The sequence below is a fragment of the Stomoxys calcitrans genome, chromosome 1, assembly GCF_963082655.1.
Source record: "Stomoxys calcitrans chromosome 1, idStoCalc2.1, whole genome shotgun sequence".
In the NCBI taxonomy this organism is placed as follows: Eukaryota; Metazoa; Arthropoda; class Insecta; order Diptera; family Muscidae; genus Stomoxys; species Stomoxys calcitrans.
The window spans coordinates 144,558,332-144,585,034 of NC_081552.1; the positions used below are offsets into that span (position 1 = coordinate 144,558,332).

The 26,703-nt window shown below is 38.9% G+C and overlaps 2 protein-coding genes across 2 annotated transcripts; one reads left to right on the forward strand and one right to left on the reverse strand.

The window, feature by feature from the left end:
• The first annotated feature begins 2,569 nt into the window (after positions 1-2,569).
• Positions 2,570-14,382, forward strand: LOC106094630 (isoleucine--tRNA ligase, mitochondrial). The gene is made up of 13 exons (XM_059370129.1): positions 2,570-2,789; positions 3,034-3,153; positions 3,212-3,371; positions 3,438-3,645; positions 3,716-4,032; positions 4,099-4,271; positions 4,680-4,922; positions 4,986-5,152; positions 5,204-5,506; positions 12,918-13,034; positions 13,104-13,329; positions 13,398-13,632; positions 13,934-14,382. The coding sequence occupies exons 1-13, from the start codon at positions 2,625-2,627 to the stop codon at positions 14,359-14,361; spliced, it is 2,862 nt and encodes a 953-aa protein (XP_059226112.1). The 5' UTR covers positions 2,570-2,624; the 3' UTR covers positions 14,362-14,382.
• LOC106094631 (integrator complex subunit 9) lies at positions 14,363-24,959 on the reverse strand. Its single transcript, XM_013261864.2, has 6 exons — positions 24,789-24,959; positions 23,895-24,735; positions 23,515-23,828; positions 15,234-15,336; positions 14,974-15,173; positions 14,363-14,909 (listed from the first exon to the last, which is right to left on the reverse strand). The coding sequence occupies exons 1-6, from the start codon at positions 24,795-24,797 to the stop codon at positions 14,409-14,411; spliced, it is 1,968 nt and encodes a 655-aa protein (XP_013117318.2). The 5' UTR covers positions 24,798-24,959; the 3' UTR covers positions 14,363-14,408.
• Positions 24,960-26,703: the final 1,744 nt, after the last annotated feature.

Sequence of the window (26,703 nt, forward strand, 5' to 3'; positions counted from 1 at the left end):
ATTTTTGTTTGCATTCCCTTTGTTGTTATCTTCGTTCTCGCATGTTCTCGCTCATGTACGCACACATATACACACACGCACTCAAATTTGTTTGCGCGTGCTGGCAAAACGTCGATTAGCTTGATGAAAAGATGGCGGATTGCACCATATGTTTTATGGTTGTTGTACAAATGAGACCACCTTTAATTGTTTCGCCATGGGTGCCATATTAATTTTTATATGTGAATAGGTCTGTTCGCGTACTTTTCCAATAAAAATTTGCAGGAAAGTAAGAGCCATTTTACTCTTTTTAAAAATTTTGCAAGCAAAAGTACATGAACGACTTCCAGTGAAAATTTGCACAAAAACAGCTGATTTTTGCTTTGGTTTTTTTAATTACATGCAAAACATTTTTTTTTTCAAATTAAAAATGCTGGCGATACTTTTGAAGTATTTTCCTTAGATAAACATCAATTTATTAAACCGAGAGCGAAAAGACTAGAAGGGGAGCCATTTGATCTCCGTGCCGCTGGACAGCCATCACAAATTACCGTGCAATTCCATGGCAGCCGGTTGTACGTACCAAATTGGCTCGATGGAGTCTTTCATTGGCACAAAAGAGTTTTTCAGTGTACAACACACTGCTACAACAACAACCGTGCATCATCCGTCGCCCCAATTCGCACAAAGCGCTGGTTCTAAACAGAATCTCTACACTGTTGCTGAAGAATCTTGATCTGCCTGGAGTCGATTACCTTACAACTGTCCTCAGCCTATCTGAACACTATTATAGTACCCGATGTTTGGAAAATATGCAGTCTGATCCCGCTACTGGAACCTGAAAAGAACACGAGCAGGGGAAAGTCGTACAGATCGATATTCCTTCCCTCATCAGCAGCCAAGACGCATGAGGGACTACTTCTCCCGCTCCTCTCGTTGGGCAATTTCCATTCGCCGAGCATCAGCATGCATTTCGAAGGCTCCATAGGACTACAACTGCTTTACATGCCATCACCGTATACAAAAGTAAACTTGTTGTGCTGACAAAGATACCTTGGACTCACCATCTAATGCTTTTGCACATTGTGGCTAGATAAATATTAAGTCATGTGACGGCTACGGACACATTGTTTTCTTTGAAGATATCTGTATCCGTTCACAATTGACAGTCTAATTTGTAGTAATTTTCCTAATCCCAATGCGCGTCACTTGTTTAACTGCCCAGCTAGACCCACTCAATCCCATGGCAGCATCTTCGCTCCTCAACAAATTCAAAGGTACGGTGTTGGTTTCATCGTAGCTCCGAGGATGATTCCATCAAAACACTTAAGAAACCGTTAATTGCTCTTTTCTTGGTGTCCGGAAGGATACAATGTTTTAATTTCCAAATATTTCCCCAAATTTTGCACTTACCTTCTAATGTAGAACAACCGACTTGAGGTAAAATTACAACTTCATTTGTCGAGTTTTGTGTGCCAGAACACTACCTGCTGCCATGAATCTTTATTAAAAGCAAATAAAAATTAAACAAATTTAATAATTACCAATAAACAATATTAATATTTTTTACTTACCTCTGCCTTTTTGATCCATTTTGCCGTTAGCTTTTGTATTTTCATGTAACGACTGCTTTTCATAAAACATCTTACTTTTTCAAAATAACCGTTCAAAGTTGCAAATTTCTGCTGGGAAAAAAGTCCCAGTAAAAATTTGCAGGTTCTCTATTTTCTAACTGTCAAAATTTTCTCTATGTTGCGCTCTCTTCTGCTGGCAAATAAAGTACGCGAACGACTTCCAGTAGAAATTTGTGCAAATTTGCACAAGTTTTTGAGTTCCCGAACACAGCTAAAAGCAACATTTTCGCCAAAGAACCCCCCAAAAAATGAAATGTGGCAACCTTGTCAAACCACCGAAAGAACGATTAGGGAAATTTTTCCAAAAAAAAACGTAGTACCAACCTTAACAGAGGAGAATAGGATAATTAGAGAATATAAATACTGTTAAAAAAACACACAAATAAGTTAACAAAAGCAATCTAAGAAAAAAGACCAGATATGCTTTGTAAAAATTAAATAAAGCTTAAAAGCAAATAAATACCCACATACGGTTGAAAACCAGCTTAATCACTTTCATTGTTTATTTTCTTGACTCTATTCTTAAAATTGTCTCTTCTCGTTATTTCCTTCGTAAAGGAATAGCCGCTGAAATTTTTAATTGTTTCCATACCAAAACACGTTTCATTATCTGCACCTATTGTTTTCTCTATTTTATATATTTTTCTCAAACAAATAAAGAAAAACAACGAGCCATTGAAACCAATAAAACAAACTTAAAAGATGCCGGCAATAGTTTCAAGTGTTGACACTATAGCATTTTTTTGCCAGTTTCTTCACTAAAAATAGAGTATTACTTTTCCGCCGATTTTCAGCCAACGTTTCGCCGACCTTTTTTTAAATGGAGTTTGACAGCATTCCGCTCGAAGAACTGAACAGAATACTCAGCTTTAATTTCTAATTGTTGTGCTAGAGCTTTTTGTTAAAGAGTTGCCCGGCACATCTATATGAATTAAACATATGTGCACCATTCTGTCGGTTGTTTTTTTTTTTGTCAGCTGTTTGTTTCCTTACATAAAGTTGTGAAGAAGAATGTTAAGATTTAGTTTTATCTCAAAGAATTTGCGGTTTTACTCAATTAAACATGCAACTAAAGGCCCTGTTAAGTACACATCAACAATTAATTTGCCAAAAACACGTTTTCCCGCTCGCCTTTCGGCTGCCAAGAGATTGGAACTGGAGCGTAGTTTGGTTGAGGTACGTGTGTGTTAAAAGGCCAGTGCTATGTTCACATTTCGCAGAAAATTTTCACTGCCTATAGCTGTACCGACTGTATTTTGAAGTTGTAATTTAAGACATTTTCATTCGTAGACTACTATTAGGTATTAATTTTCATTCATGAATTCCTTTTAAAATAAGGATTTCTCCAGCGAAAAGCGAACATATTAACAGCCTTAAGTAGAAACATGCTTCAATAAAGCTAAATCTTTGTACAATGTAGACAACATTTGCCAATGCCTATATGTATCAGCAAGAACATAATAAAGATCCACAATATATTTTGCATGATGGGCCGCCGTACGCGAATGGCGATTTACACATAGGTCATGCAGTTAATAAGGTAAGATTGCTCCAAAATGGACATATCTATAAATTGATCATATTTTTTGTCCCCCAAGATTCTCAAGGATATAACAATAAGGAATCAGATAGCACATGGACGGAAAGTTCATTTTATGCCAGGATGGGATTGCCATGGCCTACCAATTGAGCTGAAGGCCTTAGCTTCGACCGGCAAAAAAACTGGTGTGGAAGACCCTATAACAGTGAGAAAGAAATGTATTATGTTGTTTAATAAGACATTTCTGCAAATTGTCTTTGACACAAAAATATTTTTGTTTTTAGCAAGACGATTTGCTTTAGAGGCAATAGAAAGGCAAAAATCCGAGTTTCGGTCGTGGGGAATCCTTTCTAACTGGGACGAAAAGGGAGGACTGTACTTTACATTCAATCCCGATTTTATATGCAATCAGCTGAAACTTTTTTATAATATGTATGCAAAGGGCCTTGTTTATCGTGACTTAAAGCCAGTCTACTGGTCCCCCTCCTCAAGGTAAAAATTCTGCTATTAATGTTTAAGCAAGACATTCTCATGTCTGCCGTAACTTTTTGAAATAAACTAGGACAGCGCTAGCTGAAGCGGAATTGGAATACGATAATAATTTTGTAAGTCCCTCAGTTTATACAAGATTCGCTATAGACACTTTGCCATCCTCCTTTAAATGTGAAAATGGCCAAAAATTGTTTGCCATAATTTGGACCACAACGCCATGGACACTACCCAGCAATCAAGCCATTTGTTTCAATTCCAATTTGGAATATTCCATTGTTCAATTGAATGCGTCATATGGAAAAGACTTGTACCTTATTGCGACAAAACTGATAGACGAATTTGTGAAGACTACAGGAATAGATTGTGAAGTTAAAAACAACATAGCTGGTAATTAACACTTACCATTTAAATACATACGAATATATGTTTAATTCTTATGAAGTTTCGTTGTAGGAGCTGATTTAATTGGATGCACTTACCGTCATTCGCTATATCCAGATGCACCTTCCTTGCCCTTTTTTGATGCCACGCATGTACAAGACACAAAGGGCACTGGATTGGTGCATACTGCACCAGCACATGGACCAGATGATTTTTTGATATGCTTGGCAAAAAATATTCCGATTGTAAGATTGATTATGTATTATGGCGATATTCACAAAACTTATTGCACCTTAAAGTAGGTTTATTTGAGTTCTTTAAAGGAAATCTGTCAAATAAACCCACTTTAATGGATGGTACTATGTTCGTTTTTCACCGTTGAAACCCCCTTTTATCACGATTACATTTAAGAAATATTACAAAAATAACATTGATAAAATAACAATTTTATTAAAATTTACCATAAGTATTGAGGGAATGTCGTACTGAATGAAATCAGCAAGTTTTCTTGCTTTAAAATCTATTATAAAAAAAAGTAATCGGCGAAAAATATCGCGAAAAGCGAATACAGTACCAGACTTCAGGCTGCAAAAGTTTTGTGAATATGGGTCTCAAGGTTTGTCAAAAACAACTTAGCTATGTCGCATTTGCAGAAATCTTTGATTGACGAAGATGGGGTTTATAATTTGGATGCACCAAATTTTCTTCGGGGAAAAAACGTTTTAAAGGAAGGCAACAAAATCGTTATGGAACACTTAAAAGACGATATAATTTATGCTGACGTATTTACGCACAGCTATCCTTTGGATTGGCGTACTAAGGAACCGATTATTTTACGAGCCAGTGAACAATGGTTTATAAACACATCTCTGCTTAAAGAGAAAGCTGTCGACGAGGTATGTTTGTCCGAATGGGAAAATACCTTGGGTTTTGTTTATAAAGGTGCAACTTTATTTTAGATATCTAATGTCAAAATATATCCTAGAGTCAACGCTGAGGCCAGTAGAAATACACTTAGGACCCAAGTAATGAAACGTCCGTATTGGTGCATATCTCGGCAAAGAGCTTGGGGAGTGCCAATACCGGTGTTTTATAATAGCACATCGAAGGAAGTGATATGCAATGAGTATGTACAATAAGACACCTTGCTTCAAGAAATCATTGTTTTATTTTGCAGGGCCATATTGTCACATATTTGTGATCTTGTCACCGCAGAAGGTGGCATTGATTTCTGGTGGTCCAAATCTGTTGACGAGTTGCTGCCCAAATCCCTGCTAACAAATTTAAATGTGGACACCAAAAATATTGTAAAAGGTTTAGATATTTTCGATATATGGTTCGATTCTGGTAGCACTTGGTCTCATGCGCTAAAGGACCAACAAATTGCAGATTTATATTTGGAAGGTTATGATCAATTTACCGGTTGGTTTCAATCATCACTTCTAACAAGTGTGGCTGCCAGAGAATCGGCCCCTTACAAGTAAGTATAGAATTCCTTAAGATGTCCATAAATGCATTCCATTAGAATCTTGTGTGTATAAATGCGATATCATTTATTAAAAAAGTTAGTGCAACTTTGCAATAGGTTAGCTTAGGTTAGGCGCGATGTAGTTTAGACTGCAATTAACTTATCTATTGATCGTTTTCGCCAATTTTGACAGTCGAATTCGACTTATGTGATACCAAAAATTCAAACAAATTTTCGTCTTCGACAACCATAATACCATTTTGTAAAAATTTCGACATTCTACTACGCTATCGCCAACCGGGATAAGGGGGATTAGGTTCGCGTACTTTTCAAGTAAAAATTGCAGGAGAATAAGAACAGTCTTAAAACCATGTTTACACTTGGAGCAAATCCAGATTTGCGATGAGATTTCGAAAATCTTGAGATTTCAGTGTGAACAAATCTACCTATTTGAGGAGATTTGCAGCCAATCTCCTTCGGAATTCAAATGCAACACTGCGTTTGTATTGAATATCGCTTATTATCGGTAGTTTTTACAGTACTTTTTCTCAACATTTGTCAATTTCTTATTGAAATTATAAAATTTTGTAGACATATTTAATAAAATCTTCACCAATTGAATTGCTGACTAATATATATGCTGAACAAATCACTTGAATCGTAGTGTAAACCCCGTTTACATTGCTCATCAAATCCGGATTTAACACTCTCGTCAGCTGATTTTATAAAGGGAAAACAGATGATTGTTATCTCAAATCAAGTGGATTCGGGCTCTAGTGTAAACGAAGTTTAACGCTCTTTTGCTATATAAGGTCTGTTCGCTCAATTTTTGTTTTATTTATTTGTAATTTATCAATCAAACTCCCTTAGTGGAATATACATTGATAGGATGAAAGTTTTATTACACAAAATAAAAAAAGAACTATATATAAATATTTAGAATTCAAACACATGAACATACAATCGAACTGGAAATTTTTCAAACATTAACATACAAAATAAAAACTTAACATATAAAAACTAAAATAAAAAAAGCTTAAACATTAAAAAAAGTAAAAAAAAAATCTAACGTACTAGAGAAAAGTACGTTAGATTTTTTTTAAAAAAGTAATAATAAAGAGCAAATTGTCAGGGAGACTTGAAAGAAAAGACCTAAAAATATGACTCAATAAAATCTATGGCAATAAAATACAACAACAGTTACTTTAGCTGCTTAAAGAATTAAATTTCTTTTGAATGCTGAAGGACTTACAACAAAAATTTTTAAATTTTGCGGTAAGGAATTCCACTGACGCGAAACCCGGTTATGGTAAGATCTTTCAAGAATAGTACTATTGTAACGTTCAATAATTATGCGGGAATTTCCGCTACTAGTTAGAAAGTTGATAGTGTTAAACAAATAAAAGGGCTGTATATTTAATAATGCAGAAGAGATAATATAGACACCTAACGTTTATGCAATGCTCGAATGAGCATCGAAAAAATTCAATGATAAAACGTTGGTAATCGCTGCGGCCGTGATTATCATAGACGTAACGTAAAATTCTATGAAAACAGGATAAGAGCTTGCGGTGATTACAGAAATTTGCCCCCGACTACATTTCTAAGCCATATAAAATATGTGGAATTATAAGAGAATGCGCTAAGAAACGTTTAATATTCACTGGAAGAATTAAATATAAATTATACAATCTCTAGAAATGACATGTGAACGATGAGTCCAAATCAAAACCAAGAAGTGAAGCCGACTCCTTTGTATCAATAGCAGAATTCTGTGCTGTCTGTCTGGTATATAAAGGAATATTGCGATCATTAGAAAATACCAAACATTCAATTTTATCGATATTCATGAGGATTCCGTTTAACGTTGCCCACTCACAGACTCGACCAATGTACTCATTCAATTGGTTAAGGCATGCATCAATGGGTTCGGCGTTGCTATATGCAAATAGCTGAATATCATCGGCATATATACATACTCAGCTATGAGTGCCGAATCTATTTATGGATGTCATTAACGTATAACATAAAAAGAAGCGTGCCTAAAATGGATCCCTGTGGAACACCATTAAAAAATATGGGAAGAGTTGGAGACTACACCATTAGATAATACAAACTGGGAACGAATTCATAAAAGCGATCGAATGAGATTGCAAGCCGTATGTGAAAATTTAAAGTGTGACATTTTCAGTCAGATGTAAAATAATTGACGTAGTGCTGTGATGCCTTTGAGATCCAGATTGACATTAATGTATAAGATTTCTCTCATATAAATAAATAGATATCTGATTCTTCAACAGTATCTCTTACACATATCACATTAGAAAGAGCAGGCAATATCGATATTAGACGGTAGTGCGCGCAGTTCAATCCGGTTATATTCTTTTTACGTAGCGATATAACTTTCGCTAGCTTCCAAGATAAAGGAAATTTACAAGTGGTTATAATAGTGTTAACGACGTGAAGTAAATGTTGTCTGGTGGCAGGAAAAACTATTTTAATAAATCTAACAGGTATTGCATCAGCTCCAATGCTATTCGACCTAATTTTATATAAAGCATCACAAACCTCCAAGTCGCCAACATTTCTAAAACTAAACTCGTCCAAACGAAAAACAGATGGAAAATAATTATAATTGGTATAATCATGAAAATTTGACGAATACGGATTTGAAGTAAAATAATTGTTTAAAACATCAACATTTATATCACAGTAATTATTATCACAGATTGTCACTCCAGTCGAAATAACACCATAGAGACCATAGGTCTTTCGTGTTGGTCGCACCATTAAAGAATCTGTAGCCTTGCGCTCGCTTTGCCCTGCGAATACAATTTCGAGCAAAATCTCTATAAGTTCTAAAAATCTCTTTGTTTGCATCTGTCGGATTCTTAATATATGCCAGGTGTGAAAGGTCACGATTCCTAATAGCTGAAGTTATTTCCGGTCGGGACATTTACGAAGGCTAATCATTAAAAATTGTCTTAGAATTTTCAGGCACGTCTGTTAAACAGCGAAAAAAGAACACCATTAATAAATTCAACTTGAACATCTGAAATATTAGTATCGTAAATTGAAGAAAAATTGGTTCCATTAATATCGAAGTGTGTCGACAAATTGTTGTGCACAAGTGATAAATTACATCGAGTATGAATATCTTTAAATTTGAATAATTTCTGCGAATAATAAGATCGTAATTGAAATCACCAATAATAATGATGCAACCGAATCGGGCACTAATGTCCGCAGCGTGCTCTTCAAATGCTTCAATATCTACATGCGGTAAATAAACAACCCCTACCACAACGCTGAAGGCGTCTGAGTAAACACGAACAAACAAGGCCTCACATTTACCACTGTCAGAAATCGATGGCACAAACTGAGTTTTCAAGGAAGATGATACATAGAGTGCGACGCCATCACCTCTATTTCCAATGCGACCATTCCTTAACATTTTAAATCCAGGAATATGAACAGACTTACTTGAAATGTATGGTTTGAGCCATGTCTCTGTAATTCCAACTATGCTTAAATATTTACTAGATATAATACTTTGAATCTCAGTGAATTTGGTAGATTTTCCTCCTGGGTTCATAGACTGCGCATTAAAATAAGCTATGTTTACGTTACCATTGAACGGAGTACTAAAATCTTTTATAAACGAGTCATCGCTGACAATTTCCCTAATAGGGCTATCGAACATAAAATATATACAATAAGGAAGTATGCGTTAGACATAAAAGATTAAAAAAATAATTATGAATTAACATAAAACACAATTTGTACTAACATAATACTGGCTAAATGAACTAGACATTTTCGTACATTGTGATACCACAAGAACAGAAGAAGGAAGATGCCTTTTAGTTCCCACCGTTAAAGCATCCAGATCGTTAAAAAGCCCAACAACTTGAGATTGCTCACATCCGGCAAATCAGACAGGTTCTCAATAAAATGAGAACCAAAAATGGAACTCCTTCTGATTGCTAGTGCGGGACACACACGCAGAAGGTGTTCTATAGTATTTTCTTAATCGATGTCCTCACAGCATCTGCAAAAGTCGTTACTGGCAACCCTCATTCTATCAACATGTTTTCAGATTAGACAGTGACCTCTTATGACGGACACAATGAGTGAGGCGTCTGTTCTAGTCAGTGACAGCAAAGTGGTCGACCTCTTCAAGTTTAGATTAGGCCACATAGTTTTGGAATGCGCACAGCCCGCTCTTTGTGACCATCTATTATGCGTTGTCCTTCGGGCCTGTTCCTGAAAACTTATCTTACGTGTCGCTAGAGACATACCCACAGATTCCAGTTTGCCTTCCATCAAATAGTGGTATAGTACTTTTTATCAAAAAAAAGGCTCAGGTAGGTTGTTGTTGTTGTAGCAATGTGTTCTACACTGAGGTGGCAGCCCTTGCCGATGAAGTACTCCATCGGGTCAATCCGGTACGTACAACCGGCTGCCATGGGATTGAGGTTGTTGTTGTTGTTGTAGCAGTGAGTTATACACTGAGGCCGCAGCCCTTGCCGATGAAGAAGTCCATCGGGTCAATCCGGTACGTACAACCGGCTGCCATGGGATTGAGGTAGGTTGTAATCGACACTGCCTGAAATATCGGATATTGTATCAAGGATAACGCAGTGTACGTAGCCGCCACATGACCAAAGAGAAAACTCCCTTAGCCTCACGGCAGTAGTTGCAGCAATTTGTGTAGCCACAATGTCCAGAGGCATTAGCTGTGGCATTAAGTTCAATGCATCAGATGGAATCGTCCTCAGTGCGGCTGTGATGCACAAACAAGCCATCCTTTGGATCCGGTTGAGTATTGAACGGTAGGTGCCGTCCATCAGACCACAATACCATTATAGGTCTGACAACTGCAGTATATACCTAATGCATGATGCGCGATCTAAATCCCCAACTTTTGGCTCTCTTGCAGGTGTATAAGGCAAGAGTTGCCTTTCTTGCCCTTTCCAAAAAGTTAGATTCGAAGTTCAATTTCCTATCCAGCAAAACACCCAGGTATTTTACTCTTTCTGTAAATGGAACATTCAAGAAGACTAGAACTACCTAGGCCACTTTCGGAACCCCACTTCGCAGTTGCACGTAGAATATCCCGAGTGCTGGGAAAGTTTCCCCTAACCGCAATTGCCACGTCACCAGCATCCCCTGTCATCGAGAGGACTTTTAGTGTCGCCAAAGCTTCCTTATCTGCAGAAACCGGACCATAGTCAGGATTCAGAACTTCCAACACTGTTGCTTAGCCTCATCTTCTGATTCCGCCAGGAGTTCATCCTTACAAGTTTCGTCAGATCTTGTCATGATGAGCTTCCGTACGCATCCAGCGGCTGGTGAGAAAGCAGTGGAACCACTCTTCCTCAGGACACTGGACACTTGCGGTGTGGACGATTCCTCCATTGATGCTTCACTAGCTGCTGCTGTCGAAGTACTTTTTGAGTTCCGTCCTTTCCCGCTGGCGCACACCTTAAGGCCAGCCCATCTGGACATCCCACCCACAGAGGGCTTTGGGTATCGTTTCGATGCCTTCCCCATGTCTCGATTATGGCAGGGGGATTTTCAGTTACCTGCAATCGGCCAGACCTTAGCGATGTGGTCGATGGTTCCTCAGACAAGTGTTCAGCAACAACTGCTGAGTCGTCTCTTGGAGTTTAGTACGAATGCTGCATGTCTCCGGTCACCATCAGCCTCATCCAATCTTCCAGTCAGTGGTTGAAAGATTGGGATTACATTCTCTTAGTCTTCCAAGTATGGATTCAGGATCTAAGAGGCTTCATGGTATCCAAGCATGTGCCGTTGGTCGAGAAGGAATATCTTCCTTGACTACATCTAGTGCTGCACCTGGCCAGATCTCACCCATCTATTTTAGCGCACAACGATACATTTCAATTGAGCGTTGATGCCAGAAGACAATTAGTCTGTATCGGCTCCGATACCAGCCTTCATCGTAAAAAACTAGAGAAGACCCAGGAAGTTCCGCAAGAACATCGGAGTATACTGATGAGAGTCCACTGGCTCCAATTATTCCTAGGTATGCAGCCCTGTTCTTCTCCCTTGTCGACAACTGCCATCACCAAACTGTCCCTACCGAAATAAGCAAAGGTTCTTAGTGTTCAAATACACAATTAAATACTTGTTTGTGAACACTTTGATCTATAATATTGATTTAATCACATATGCTTTGAATTTTGTATGTATTCAAGGAAAAATTATTTTCAAATTTTATGTCAATCTTTTTCAAACCTTCTTCAATAAAACTCCGTTTTGTCATAACCCTTTAAACTTGTTGCTGAATTTTATCTCTTCGACGCATCCTACGCATCCTATTGGTCGCCCTAGTTCTGTTAAGAGTGGGATGGCTTCCAGGTGACCGCAGCGTTGCAGTTGTCGAATCTAGACTTGAAGTCTGTGGGGTATCCTGTGCAGCAAATCCCCGAGCCCAATTAAGGGAGTCTCCCCATATTAGTGAAAGTCTTAGGATCATTCGCACCAAGCCTCTCAATGAACCTGAGTGTGATGCGCCTTCCATTATTCCAAGAGCGTATTGGTGTTGGTTTGCCGGGGAAGACCGATGCCTAGGGAAATTATAGGCATGTGAAGATAGAATAGGCTCGGTCTTGTACTTAAGACTCGAACCAGGTGTCTTAGTCAAAAGCCCCTGATGACGTCATCTGGCTAGCGGAGCCTGGAGCTGTCGCCCCACCAGTCGAGGTTTTAGTAGCAGACAACATTCTACAGCTGATACCACCACCGCAGCTGTTGGGTCTTTAGAGTCCATTCTAAGCCTACTCCCGGACTCTAGATCGTGCGTCGTGAGCAGGATTTCACTCAATCAATCACACACAATCACGTTATTTTCACTCACAAATCATGTGAATCGCGCGTGATACGACAACTCACGAATCACGTACACACCTCTATTTGGGGGTGCTAATAAAAACGTATATACCGATCGTAAAGAGATAGTTTGTCAGATAAATTTGACTAACGTGATAACAAATTTTTCGTATTTGACAACCATAATAACATATTGGGTTGCCCAAAAAGTAATTGCGGATTTTTTAAAAGAAAGCAAATGCATTTTTAATAAAACTTAGAATGAACTTTAATCAAATAAACTTTTTTTACACTTTTTTTCAAAGCAAGCTAGAAGTAACAGCTGATAACTGACAGAAGAAAGAATGCAATTACAGAGTCACAAGCTGTGAAAAAATTTGTCAACGCCGACTATATGAAAAATCCGCAATTACTTTTTGGGCAACCCAATATTTTAAAATGTAAAAATTCCACTACGCTTTCGACAACCGAAATAACTTTGAAATATCTCCTTGTAAAGACTTTCTATTAAGTGGGCGTTATCATTTCGAAGAAAACCTCTTTTCACTTGGTCAATCAATTTTAGGTCAATCTTCGTACATGGGTTTACGGTGGATGAAAATGGTCACAAAATGTCAAAATCGTTGGGCAATGTTATATCCCCAAATGATATAACGAAAAAGTTTGGCGTTGACACCTTAAGGTAAGTACATAAATCACATTTTCTATCTATACATGAACAGCACATTTACTTCATCAAATATTCTCGCAGATGGTGGGTAGCGTCACATGGTACCCAACATATGGCAATCACTGTGAGCGAAAAGCTTCTGCAACAGGCAGCAGATGGCATTAGCAAAATCCGCTTAACATTGCGTTTCCTCAACGGCGTTATTGGTACAAAGCGAGGTAATGATAGTCAATCTAAGCAGCATACATCAAGGCTCACATACTTGAATCAATATTTATTAAGTAAATTGGTTGACTTCGACCAAAAAGTAAGTTAGTTAAGAGGTCCTTTCAAGTGCCCCGTTTTTGACAATAGATAGCATTTATCTATTTACAGATAAATACATTGTACGCTTCCCATGAATACAATCGTGTAGTGGCAAATATACAAAATTTTGTTGCAAACCAAATGTCCTCAATGTATTTACATTTAATTAAGGACCGCTTGTATTGTGGATCTGAGGCAGAGATTGAGAGCATACGTTTTACAATGGAAAAATGTTATATTATATTGAACAAAGCTTTATGGCCCATTGTTCCATTTTTGGTGGAGGAGAGTTGGAGTTATTATGGTAAGTCAAAAACGGATGTATTGGGTTGCCCAAAAAGTAATTGCGGATTTTTTAAAAGAAAGTAAATGCATTTTTAATAAAGCTTAGAATGAACATTAATCAAATATACTTTTTTACACTTTTTTTCTAAAGCAAGCTAAAAGTAACAGCTGATAACTGACAGAAGAAAGAATGCAATTACAGAGTCACAAGCTGTGAAATTTGTCAACGCCGACTATATGAAAAATCCGCAATTACTTTTTGGGCAACCCAATAGTATTATTGACTATCAACATCGACATTATATTTACTGTACTTACAGATCCGAAATCGGCCTTTTATCAACAAACCTTTGAACCTGAAAGTACTTGGAAAAATGATCAAATTGAACTAATTGTTGAGACTGCTTTGGAGGTGAAACGATTGGCAAATCAAAAGTCGAATTTCTCAAAGAACTCTTGGTTATTAGCTGCCAGTGTTAAGTGTAGCAATGATGGACATTTCAAAATGCTGCAACATTTACATCAGCCCCATTCAAATGACAACGATGCTAATTCTGATTCCGAGTTATGTGAAATTTTGCAGGTACAATCTGTAACTCTCATCAAATCATGTGATCCTTCTTCAGAAGTCGATGTCGATTTGACCGAAATCGAAGGTACTCTCTGTCCACGTTGTAGACGCTATGCTGTTATATCTGCAAATGAAATTTGCTCTAGGTGTTGTAAAGTTTTAGAAACACAAAAATAAATGGTTTGAGTAAAAGGAAAATGTATTTTTATCACCTATCATATATATTAAAATGACTGCAAACACTTTAGCAGAGAATCTCTAAGCTTTAGGCGTAGTGACTGTTTGCCGCCACAGACTATGTGTGTTTCATTGTCCTCGAAAGTGATTGTGGTATCCTCATTAACTAAACGAAGTGTTAACACATTGGCCTGTCGTTCCATCTTAATATTTGTTATGCCATCTTGACTGAGGCGTTTTACGAGCGAGTCCACATCCAAAGATCCGTATTCGTACTTAACATTTTTTAGAACATCTTCCCGAGATGGAGGCGGTTGTTTTTTGCTGCCGCTGGGTTGTTCACTTGTAATTTCGGCGCAAGGCTTTATGTTGTGTACCTTGTCCTTTACCTGCAGAATTCCGGTAATTGTAGAGATTGTAACACCATTTCCAACATCGCGAGGTACAATCTTTTGAGCCATCTCTGAGGTGAGAAATACCCGATCAAGTTTTCTCTTTAATGGTAATCTGATAATGTCGCCGCATTTAAACGTAATTATTTTCTTATCCTTAAGATAGAACAAATTAATTTTTAAGTCGGCTATAGCAACTTGTAAGGGACTTGTAACTTACGGGTTGTTCAATGAAAAGATTGGGAGCACTGGGATGCGGTTTGGTATAAGCTTCAGGAATAACCAAAACACTTGGCTTTAATTCTTTAATTAACTTATTGGCTTGCTGATAGTTAAGGGAGGTGTCTATAGGGCAGTAGAATGCTTTCATAGCAAGTGGTTGAAATGGCGCCAACACTTGTAGGTAGGGAAAGTCTGGTTCTAAAAAAAACATGGTTAATATTACTATGTACGAACCTGCAAAAACTTATTGCAATTTACCTGTAAAAATAATTGAATTATTAGGATTGTTTCCCCACATTTCTATAAAATGGACAGCGTCGCCAAATCGCAGACTTGGGTGACCACAAAAAACAACGCAGGGCTGTAAAAAAAAACATTAGAAAAACACAATATTTTATTTTTATTTCGTCAAGCTCCTGTAAGTGAGTAAGCTCGTTCCGGTCCAAAGGACCGGACAGATAACAGCGGGAACAGGTTGGTCATTGGCTATGTAAAGGCGTCAATAACTCGCCTTGTTATATTGAACATCAAGGGCACTCAGTATTTATGCAAGAGTCGGTGTCGCCCGGCCTCTCACAGAATCTCTCTGCTCGATATCGCTGATTGTCCGTGACTGCCGGACAATCAGCTACTCCATATGGAGCATATCACTATCCGCAACCTGTGGACGCGCCCGATAGCTCACAGCTAAGCTTCGCAGTACAGCGATTAGCACCACACAGATTGAACCTCAAAGTTCCAGCCTGTGTGGTGTTCACAGGCATCCCGTGCCGGGTATTTTGATTAATTTCAATATAATACAAAAAGCCTTACGGCCAAATAACGGTTTTACAAGTAAAAATATCTATACGATATGAAAACAGTAAAAACTAAAATCTAAATAAAAAATTAAACCAAAAAATTTATAGATAGCAAAATTGGCTCCCCAGCCGTAATACACAAAAAATATATTTATGAACAAACATGAAGTATAATTGCCAAAAGAAATTGACTAGGTCAGTGATGGAAAGTAAGTGATAAAATTGTACATGAAGATGCCATGAAAGTCGGTCTAATTTACTTATACGTATATTCAAATGTCAATTGTAACTAAGGTGCAGGTACTTAACGTTTAAAATATTCTAACAATTTTAGGCGGAATACATTATTACACTGCGAAAAAATACGTAGGAATAGGGCCAATTAATTCCAGCAACGAGCAACTCTAACAACCAACACCTTCATATAAATAGAATTCTTAATAAGTGGAATCACTATTTACGGATTTGTGGTAGACCTACTTAATGTAAAGCTTTCATACGGAGTAAGCGGTCGCCCATATTTGATGATTTTATGGAACATAAGAAGTAAACGGAATTTAACGAAATCATCAAATGGACAACCTGGGAACTGCTGTACATAATTGAAATGTGTTCACGCCTATTAACATTATAAACACGATCGTATTCACGATCCGTTTAATCGACGCTTTATGAATTAAGTTAGTACCGGAAAAAACTTCAAGGTCATACATTACTTGGGACAGTAAAAGGGTAAGAGCAAGACATTTCCGCCCAGAAGTAGGTAAGTAGATATTTGAAGCACAAATTCTTCTCAATGAACTCCACATCCTGCAAGAAACCAAAGCAATGTGAGTCTCGAATCGAGGTCAATGCCAAGACATTTTAATTGATGCACATATTCAATTTTAACACCGTTCATCACAATATTCAAATCAAAGATTTTATGATCATTAGATCCAAACATAATAGCCTTGGTTTTGGATGTAATAACCACCAAACAGAAGAAAAACATTATCAGCGTAAACAAAAATTGGTTAACAGGCAAGAGTATCAATAGCTTGTTTTATGTCATTTAGGTACAGAATAAACAAAAGGTGACCAAGAATAGATCTTTGGGGAACTCCAGATGTTAAAGAAAGCATGGATGACGTTAAGTTGGCCATGGCCGCCGGTTGTAAGTACCGGATTGACCCGATGGAATCAATCTTCGGCAAGGGCAGTCGCCTTAGTGTACAACACACTGCTACAATAAAGACAACAACAAATTGAGTTCTAAGTTTGGATGATGTTTTTAGAAAATTGTATTTTCTCTTTTCTTTGAATATCAAAACATAATGGTAAATAGAACTAAAAGCTTTTGAGAGGTCGATTGAAACCAGAGCATAACTTGTTCCCCATTAATTTCTTCCCTCACTGCATAAGTCAGCCATAACTTAAAAAAAAAAAACAAGAAACTTTCTTGTTTGTCAAGAGTCTTTTAACTTTAAAATGGCAAAGTATGTTCTTTTCTGAAACATAATTATCATTTAAACACGTAAGGACGGGCTGAAGTCGGGCGAAGCTGACTTTTTGATCCCTACACTACATTGGATATGCAGGCTAAGTCGTCAAATTTAAAATTTGCTTAAATTTGATATGTAGAATTTCGATCAAAATCCGTTCATACTGTAGGAGCCATAGAGTAAATCGTTGTGCAAATTTTTGAGAAGATCGATTGATAAATGCGTAAGCAAAGGCATTGAAGGTGAAAATCGGGAGAGGCATATATATGGGAAGTAGATCTAAAATTGAAAAATTTATGTATCGTATGGTCCCTCGTTACAATCGGGACATACATCTTGCACGTCGGCATCAATCCTAGCTCTGTAGGAATTGAGGCGGCTGCATCTGCGGGAGCGTAATTGAGCCAGAACTACTCTGATTTGCCGGAGGAGGTCGATTTCTTCAGGTGCAATGGGTGGCGGCCGTTCTCCAAGGACTACATTCACCCGGTAGCCAATTACCGCATCTGCTACCGTGACTGCATGAATGTTGTTTAGACCCGCTTGATATGCCGCTTGGTCTAGAGATTCTCTCTTGTAGCGCTGAACCTCACGCTCTAGATCATGTAGATCTACCTTAAGGCTTCTGGGCGGTGGATATCTATCCACAAGATGATGATTTGGATGGTCTCTGCGATAACAGCCCAAAAGGTATTGCTTAGACAGCATGTAGTTATGTCTTCGCACTGGTAGGATCTTTGTCTCCTGATGAAGGTGGTCCACATGAGAACTGAGTAGAAAACCCGTCGCAGTTCGGAGGGCTGCATTCTGACAGATCTGAAGATTATTCCACTGCGTGTCACAAAGTTGACGAGGCCACACTGGCGTTGCATAACTTACCACAGACCGGCCAATTGCTTTGTATGTGGTCAACAAGGTTTCTTTGTCTGCACCCCAAGTGCTGCCAGCAAGTAACTTGAGGACCTTGTTTCTACTTTTGACTTTATCGCAAATTGCTGTGGTATCTGGGGAGAAGGCGTAAATGTGACGCCAAGTATTTTGGGACACTTGATGGTCGGAATCATTTCTGCATCGACCATCACAGTCAGCTCGGTATTCACCTCACGCATATTTGTAGTGAACATGTTTATCGCAGCGAGATATGAGGCAAGTTCCTTGAGGTAGACGTTTAACCTATCGCAGATGTCAACAATGGGTGGGGGCCTGATGCCATGATCGTACAGTCGTCCGCATATGATACGATCTCTATGCCATCTGGAGGGGTTGGAATGGAGGATAGGTAGAGGTTAACAGTGCCGGAGATATCACCCGACTTGGGGAAATCCCTGTTTCACTCTACGGTGCTTCGACTTCTTATCACTAAATTCCACAAATGACTGCCGACCATACAGATAATTCGTGACCCAGCGTTTCAGGCCTGGCTGGAGGGACCCAACGCATTGGATGATTTGGCGCCACGGATGAAATTCATAACTTCGCCCACGGTTAATTGTGATAGCTGTCCATCGGCTTGGAGACCACGGATACGGCGAATGGCTCTCCTCCTTGCCCTGTCACTCTCGGGATGCACAATAAATTGGCGGTTGAACAACCTGGCGCATCTCTTCGGATCAGTCACGGTTAGTTCGCAGTAGACCACAGCTTGCCTAAACCGGTGCTTAAGTTACATTGCTCCAAGTGTTCTGGCCACAAATTCCCCTTATGTTCGTTGACTACCCTGTTTATTTCCAGATTCAGCTCACTGATTCTGGGGTTAGTCCATACAACGAATCCCAGCACGCTCGACTGCTAGTACCACTAGTTACCAGTTCACTGAAGCGGCGATTGGTATACTCTCTGAAGCCAGCCCAAGGTCTTCTTTTGATTGATAAACGTCCGGCGCTCAGAGGTTATGAAGTCGGGTGGTCGGTCGATTTGAGAATTATGGGGAGGTGGTCTGACCCCAAAGAGATGACGGCTTGCCAGGATACGTCACTCAGGAGATCAGGGGATGCAATCCTAGTAGGGGCATCCTCATTCACCGTGCAAAAAATGGAGCCTCTGCCAAAGCCATGCCACGCTGGTCAACACCTAGGGCAGAATGGCCAGATGATTATGGTCAGATAGTAAGCTTGGCCATTAATTGGGACACAGCTACCAACCGCCCGTATGTACACGTTGTATATCTCTATGTCGGCAGTACCGGACTTGGCTGCTGTCTCCATGCACTCCTTGTAGGGGTTATTACCGACAGGCGCAGGCGAGATGGGTCTGTATTGCACGGAATGGTGTATCACGAAGACCAATCGCCCACCTACATTCCTTGAGCGATCCTTATGTAGCTTATTGTATCTGTGACAACTGTGCAAGCTGCATGTGTTGGTCAGCATTGTCTCCTCTCCTGGATCGCTGCGACCAATATGTTCTTGTGACTCATAAAATCCACAATCTAATCCATCTTGCCACGGAGACTGGGGCAGTTCAGTTGAAAAATGATACACTTTCCGGCACTGGCCTGGCAATATTGGGGCTGGGATGCTGCTGTTGCGTATATTGCCGCTGCTCGCTTTGTTCGCACAGCATCTTGCAAAATATTAGTATGACTATACTCCCGTAGTGATGTAAGGTCAGAGCAAAATCGTATATTTTGCTCGGACCTCCATGCACCGGTTACACCTCACCGGCTGAGCGATCCTTACGTAGCACATTGTACCTATGACAACTGTGCAAGCAGTAGGTGTTGACATAGCCAGTATGACTATACTCCTGTAGTGAAGTGAGACCAGAGCAAGATCGGAAATGTACCCACTCCATGCACCGGTTACACCTCACCGACACCGACCGATGATGGAGGCGGTTCTGGCAAACAGAACCAGTTTCCGGGGTTCTTTTCAATCCTGGCAGGGACCAGAAGCGTGCGGAGAAGGCACTCCGGGATGTGCCTCTCCCATGACGAAAAGCGACGAACACGTACACTGAGGCGACAGCCCTTGCCGATGAGGATTCCATCTGGTCAATCCGGTGCATACAACCGGCTGTCATGAGATAGTTTACCAGCAGTATTTCGCAACTATGCTCTTATATGACGCACCCGATTGCGATCCAAAAGTAAAAGTGGCCCAAAAATATGCTTTTTTTCTTCAAATTTTACAGAAAATATGGGACCCTCTATAGATCAATTTAATTCAAATTTTACCCTGAGATACTTATTGAGTTGGCTATCACTATTCGAACTCAGAATAGATTTCCAAGCGTATCTATATTTTGAGCCCTTTTCTCTCAGGTACTACTACTTCTAAATTTCCCTTGAACATTCCATTAAAGAAAAGGCGATATTTAAAGTTTAATCTCAATGATAAGAGGCCTCATTTTTTATGACGAGTCCGAACGGCGTGCCGCATAGCGACACCTCTTGGTTGAGAAGTTTTAACATGGCAGGATAGCTTACAAATGTAGCCAGTATTAGTAAGGGGATAAATACCGCTGAAAATTTGTTGATGTTCGGCGTCATAGGCGGACATGCTAACCTCTGCGCCATGGTGGCCTCTGAGGTACTAAAACTTTCAAATTAGGAGCAGATAATTCGAGATTGCCTTCAAAGAGCACATAAGACATACTTTTTCACGATTAAGGTTTCAATGGGTAGTTGTGAGTCTATGCCCAGTATGGTACGCAACACGTTGATAGAATTGGAAAAACAAAAACAAGTAAAAACGTGTTATGTTTTACGTTATATCTCCCAAAGGGGGGTGAGTCAAGCTAATGACCATGCGAATGAATGAATATGACCAGAAATTTAAGGATTTAATTGATTACTGAAAATAAATTGTCATAAAACAGATGGATTTGATCACAGACAACACGCCGTTTCAAGCATGGAAGTGCTATCTTCAGCACTGTAGTGTTGCTCTATTACTTCGCGTCTGTCGAGCCTACAGTTCATAGCTTGATAATTTGCAGCGTCAAATCTAAATCCAAATGGATCTACATTTGTATCTAAATCCAAATGTTTAGTTGGGCCGAATCTTTTTACCATGGACCCATTTCTTTAATAACATCCACTCTGGACCCGATTTGGCCCATTTACAATCCCAACAAATCTGCATTCCCAAGAAGTATTTATGCACAATTTAGGGCGTAGCTTTACTCCTTCGAAAGTTAGCGTGCCTGCGACAGACGGACGGACATGGCTAGATCGACTTAAACAGCCGTATACTGAATAACAATTCCCTGGGAGTTATTTCCCTACTCCCTTTTTCGCTATTCTGAATAAGAATTCCCTAGGAGTTTTTCCCTACCACCTTTTTCCTTATTCTAAACAAACTTCGAAAAAAGTAAATATGTCTCAGGGAAAAGTAGGTACTCTGAATCGAAATAAAAAGAAAAAAAAAATATTGTTAGGTTCTCCCGGTTTAAATATGTAGAAGGTGTAGTTAGTTTACTTGTAGTGTATTCCAGATGTGAGTGAAGAAAAATTCCAAATTTAACTGGTGGAGACACAAACCACTCAATTAACAGTCCTCTGTTACTAGCATTAGCAGAACACTGTTAAGCAATATTGACGTAATTAATTCCTAAAAAAATTATTTGTTCATGAAAATGATGGTATATGTATTAGAAACTAGGCTTCCTAAGCTGCCGTTTGAGGCCGGTTTTGAGTTTTCGTCTTTTGGGAAATTTTTTGAAGTTTTTGCCAAAAATTCTACATTCTACAAAACTGCTTAACAGTGTTCTGCTAAGACAGTAACAGAGGCCAGTTAAGTCAGTGGTTTGTGTCTCTATTAGTTAAATTCGGAATTTATCTTCACTTACATTATATTTTGTCTATCATTTCTCGGAATATGTATTTATCAAATATTTTTCATTTTTCAAAGCACCATATTCGGTGCAAAAATTAAGATTTTTAGGGCCCTTTCCAGGATATCTTTTGTTGTTGTTCAAGCTCTTATAGGCGTTCCCGTCCAAAGGACATGTTGTTGTAGCCACATGTCTATATGTGAAGGAGGCGATACGTCCGAAGGACCGATCGCCGCGGGAACATTATGGCCATTGGTTATTTAAAGGTGCCAACAACTCGCCTTGTCATATCGAGCATCATAGGCACCCAGTATTTATGCAAGAGCCGGCGCCACCTGACCTCTCACTGAAAATCTCCACTCGATACTGCTGATTGTCCGTGACTGCCGTTGCAGCTACTACATATGGAGCATTTCACTATCCGCAACCTGTGGACGCCCGGTAGATCCCAGGTAGGCTTCTCATGATAACGAAGAACACCACTCAAATTGAAGCTCAAAGTTATAGCCTGTGTGATGCTCATAGTTTTATTTATTTATTTCATTTCATGCAATGCGAAGCCATCAGGCCTATAAATAATCACACTATGCATAAGACGTACTTTTTCTAACATAAGTTAAAAAACTACTCAATTAAAAATAAAAAACTTAGAAAATGGAAAAGTTGTTTTACCTATTTAACACTTAATGAATCTAGATAAAACTAAATAACAAATAAAAAAAAATATAAGCAGTAACTGATTAAAAAATACTACTCCTAGTTATCCCGTGCCGGGATATCGTTTGTATAGTCATCTAGTTAAATATTTTCCGTTATGTACCATACTCCATAAATGCAATGGTCTAATATTTTGCGGAACCATTACGTTTTTCCCGGTTATACAGCTTTAATGTCGATCGCATAGGTAACTCCCAGGTAAGCTTCTCATGATAACGAAGAACACCACATAGATTGGAGCTGTTGTTTTTGTAGCAGTGTGATGTACACTGAGGCGGCAGCCCTTGCCAATCCGGTACGTACAACCGGCTGCCATGGGATTGATAGATTGGAGCTTAAAGTACCAGCCTGTGCCATGCTCATACAATAGTTATCCCGTGCCAGGATATCGTTTGTATAGTAATCTAGTTATATATTTTTCGTGTATGTACCATACTAAATAAATGTAATGGTCTAATATTTTGCGGAACCCGGTGAAACCCGTTTTTCCCGGTTACACAGCTTTAAATGTTGATCGTATAGTCATCACTGTTCTTTCCAATGTATCTTTCATTCCCGCTTCCTATTGCTGAGGTACCATGCCACGTAAAAACTTCTCCCCAAAGAGGTGTCGCACTGCGGCGATCGGACTTTATAAGGAGATCCCTTATCATTGGGCTTAAACTTGAATCGGACAGAACTTATTGATATGTGAGAAAATTGCCCCTGGATCCTAATGGAATGTTCATTGATCAAATAGCATTTCCATGTTTTTTTACTTACCTGTCTAAAATCTTTGCTAAATCCATCAGAAAAAACATGTTTGTAATGTTTAAGTTTTGAATTACGCAAGTAAAATGCATGTGGAAAGGGATCATCTGGCAGGTAGACTTTGTTTTGCTTAGCAGAACTTAACCATTCCGCTAAAATATTTGAATATGCCAAAGAACTATCGGCTACGGGCGATATAAAGAACATAGGCACGTTATTTAGTCCAGCATTTTCCAAATTCTGCGTAAGGCATTCAAACAGGTCGTACACCACACCAGATGGGTAGCAAGGTATGAGAGCAGAACCATTGTTTCGTATCGTAAGTGCTAATGATATGTCAATAAGGTATGGGCGTTGAGTAATTTGTAAACTTGATTGGTGTTAATACTCACCCACATTCATGCACAATTCTCCTAACTTGGTATCAGGATTAACAGTTGGAGCTTGCGTAAGCCCAGTCATAATCAGCACATCTGCATGTTTTAGAGCCGACTGGTTTATGGGTCGCGGATGTGTAGTTAAAGTCGATGAACCACTGACATAGCATATTTTTTCGTGTGCCGTGCTAAGAACCCAGTTACTCGACCCAAGACAATAGCCAGAGCTTACCGGGGTAGCGATGAAAGCACCTAGAATGTCCAGTTTTTCATCGTAGCCCATTATTGTTACTCGGGCTAAACTGCTGTGAACATCTTTCAAACTAAATATGGTTCTCCATTTTTTCGGACGAAAGGCTTCACTGAGAGGTGAGGGCAACACATTCAACATATCCTTCCAAAGATGAGCTGTACTTGCCTTTGGTGCCACTTCTATATACTCTACCAGTTCCTCGAGAAAGAATCTACCTATTTGGAGCGTAGGTTCTGTTGCATACACTTTCCCTTTAAATCCCGTATGCTCAGTGATGTATGGTAATGCCAACATATTGAGATAATTCGAAATGAGAATTACATCAATTTCACTAAAGTCCATCATCTTATCCATCGGAAGAGTGAACTCTGGCGACGAGTCAACAAAAACGCGGCCACAACATTCTTTCAGTTCGCCATCCATTTGAGGATCATGTTCCCTTGGAATAAAATTAGGCAAATTTGAAAGTTTCACACTTTGCACAAATGGTAAAGGAAGGAAGTTCAGCACAGTCTGTTCTGTAAGTCCACAATCCAACATTATTCGCAAGCCTTTGAAAGAGACCACGTAGCATGGTTTGGCCAGGTCGTTGCTAAGACAGTACTAAAAATTAAAAAAATATACAAAACGATCCAATGATACATTTCCTTATTTACCAGGCGCATTTCTTTAAATGTCTGTCTTCTTCGGGTATTTAGCGTTTTGAATTTCAATTTTCCTGCTCTTAAGTCAGCTGTTGTTAAAAGTCGGGTGCACTTAAAAAGGTAAAAATTCTTAGCAAGGAATGAAGGCCAAAATATAATGAAGTCGTTGAGCTTTGTTTTTGTGCGTTGAGATGAAAAATGCAACTGCAAAAAATCCACAAAAGCAACACACAAAAGTTGAAGAATTTTTAACGTTGACGCCTAAACACACTTCTTCACGTAGCGGGTTGGTATTCTATTCTGCTTTCGGAATAGTCGATGAAATGTTTAATTGTTTCGCGAGGCCAAAAAAGTGTGAGCGCATTGTGCTTTGATTTTGAGCTTCGCGTTGAAAAATGCAACTCTGTAAAGACATGTAATCGTAATAATGTAAAATCAACTTATGAGAGTTGCATGGCGAAACAAATAAAGGTGGTTTCATTAGTACAACAGCCACAAATCATATGGTTCAATCCGCCATCTTGTCATCAAGTAAATCGATGGTGGTCTCAAGCGAACAGCTGTTAACAACCGGCCAGATTTGACGGTATTTAGATGTCAGATTTTGTTTGCATTCTCTTTGTTGTTATCTTCTTTCTCGCATATTCTCACTCATTTACGCACACGTATACACACACGCACATAAATTTTTGTGTGTGTGTGTTGGCAAAACCTCGATCAGCTTAATGACAAAATGGCGGATTGCACCATACGATTTGTGGTTGTTGTACAAATGAGACCACCTTTAATTTTTTCGCGAAGCTCAAAATCGGATGAAAGATATATATGGGAGCTATATCTAAAACTAAAACGATTTTGATCAAATTATGCACACATGTTGGAACATCAAATAGAACGTCTTAAGCAAAATTTTGTAAAGATCGGACCAAAATTGTGGCTACTACAGCCTTAAAAGGCCATATCGGATGAAAGGTATATATGGGAGCTATATCAAAATCTGAACCGATTTTGTTCAAAATGTATAGCCTTCGTCCTTGGACCAAAAAGATAACTTATGCAAAGTTTTACTACAATCAAACAAAAAACACAAGAATATCGAGTATAGAAAATCGAAAGAACAGGAAAACAATTTTGAAGTCAAGAGGCGTGGATAGGGATTTTATTTAAGATACATACATTCGTAGAATTGTATGTAGTTTACGTTTTTGCTATACGATTTTTCATTTTCTTCTCATCCATACAAATCAACCCGGCCTAGTGCACAGAGAATGTAACATGACATAATTACAGCTGAGTACAATTTTTTCTTGCGAAGTGCACTATCTGTCAATGAGTTTCAGTTGTGTGTGTGTATAATAGTTAAGAACCACAACACACACAAACAACGAAAATGATGCGAAGTAGTTACATACACAAAATCAGAGTTGCACTAATCCCTGATTTTGAAAGATAGTGCACTCAACATTTTATGTTGGGCAACTGCCACTACCTGTAAATCTATATATTTTGGTATGTAAATCCAAATGCATTGACTTTTTATGCATCACTAGCTGGCCTGGTGTGCTTCGCTGCACCCTAAAGTGGCTATTTAAACTGAGTGTTTCTTAAAGGACTTCTGGCGGCTCCCCTGACATTTGATGCCTAAAATGCATATCAGATTCGTACTCCACTTCCAATGCTCTTTCATATGAGTCCCATATTTTCTCGACGTTTTTTGGGGTATACTCCCCGCCTCCGCCCACGCTTACTCACGAATTCAGAGAGTTTTGATTGTGTGTGTGTGTATTATAGCTAGTAACTATAAAACGCACAACGAAAAATGGCGCGAACTAGAAATAAACAAAAAATCAGACTTGCACTAATCACTGATTTTGACAGATAGTGCCCTCAAAATTATTTTTTTTACTACCTGCAAATGAATGTATCT

What these genes read in the sequence shown, in the direction of transcription:
- LOC106094630 (XM_059370129.1), top strand. Translation starts at nt 2,625, where the DNA reads ATGTTAAGATTTAGTTTTATCTCAAAGAATTTGCGGTTTTACTCAATT. An exon ending in TATAACAGTGAGAAAGAAAT is followed by an intron (nt 3,372 to 3,437) that starts GTATTATGTTGT and finishes TTTTGTTTTTAG; the next exon opens with CAAGACGATTTGCTTTAGAG. An exon ending in AGTTAAAAACAACATAGCTG is followed by an intron (nt 4,033 to 4,098) that starts GTAATTAACACT and finishes GTTTCGTTGTAG; the next exon opens with GAGCTGATTTAATTGGATGC.
- LOC106094631 (XM_013261864.2), bottom strand. An exon ending in AGAATTGTGCATGAATGTGG is followed by an intron (nt 23,829 to 23,894) that starts GTGAGTATTAAC and finishes ACATATCATTAG; the next exon opens with CACTTACGATACGAAACAAT. An exon ending in ATCTTTTCATTGAACAACCC is followed by an intron (nt 14,910 to 14,973) that starts GTAAGTTACAAG and finishes TTCTATCTTAAG; the next exon opens with GATAAGAAAATAATTACGTT.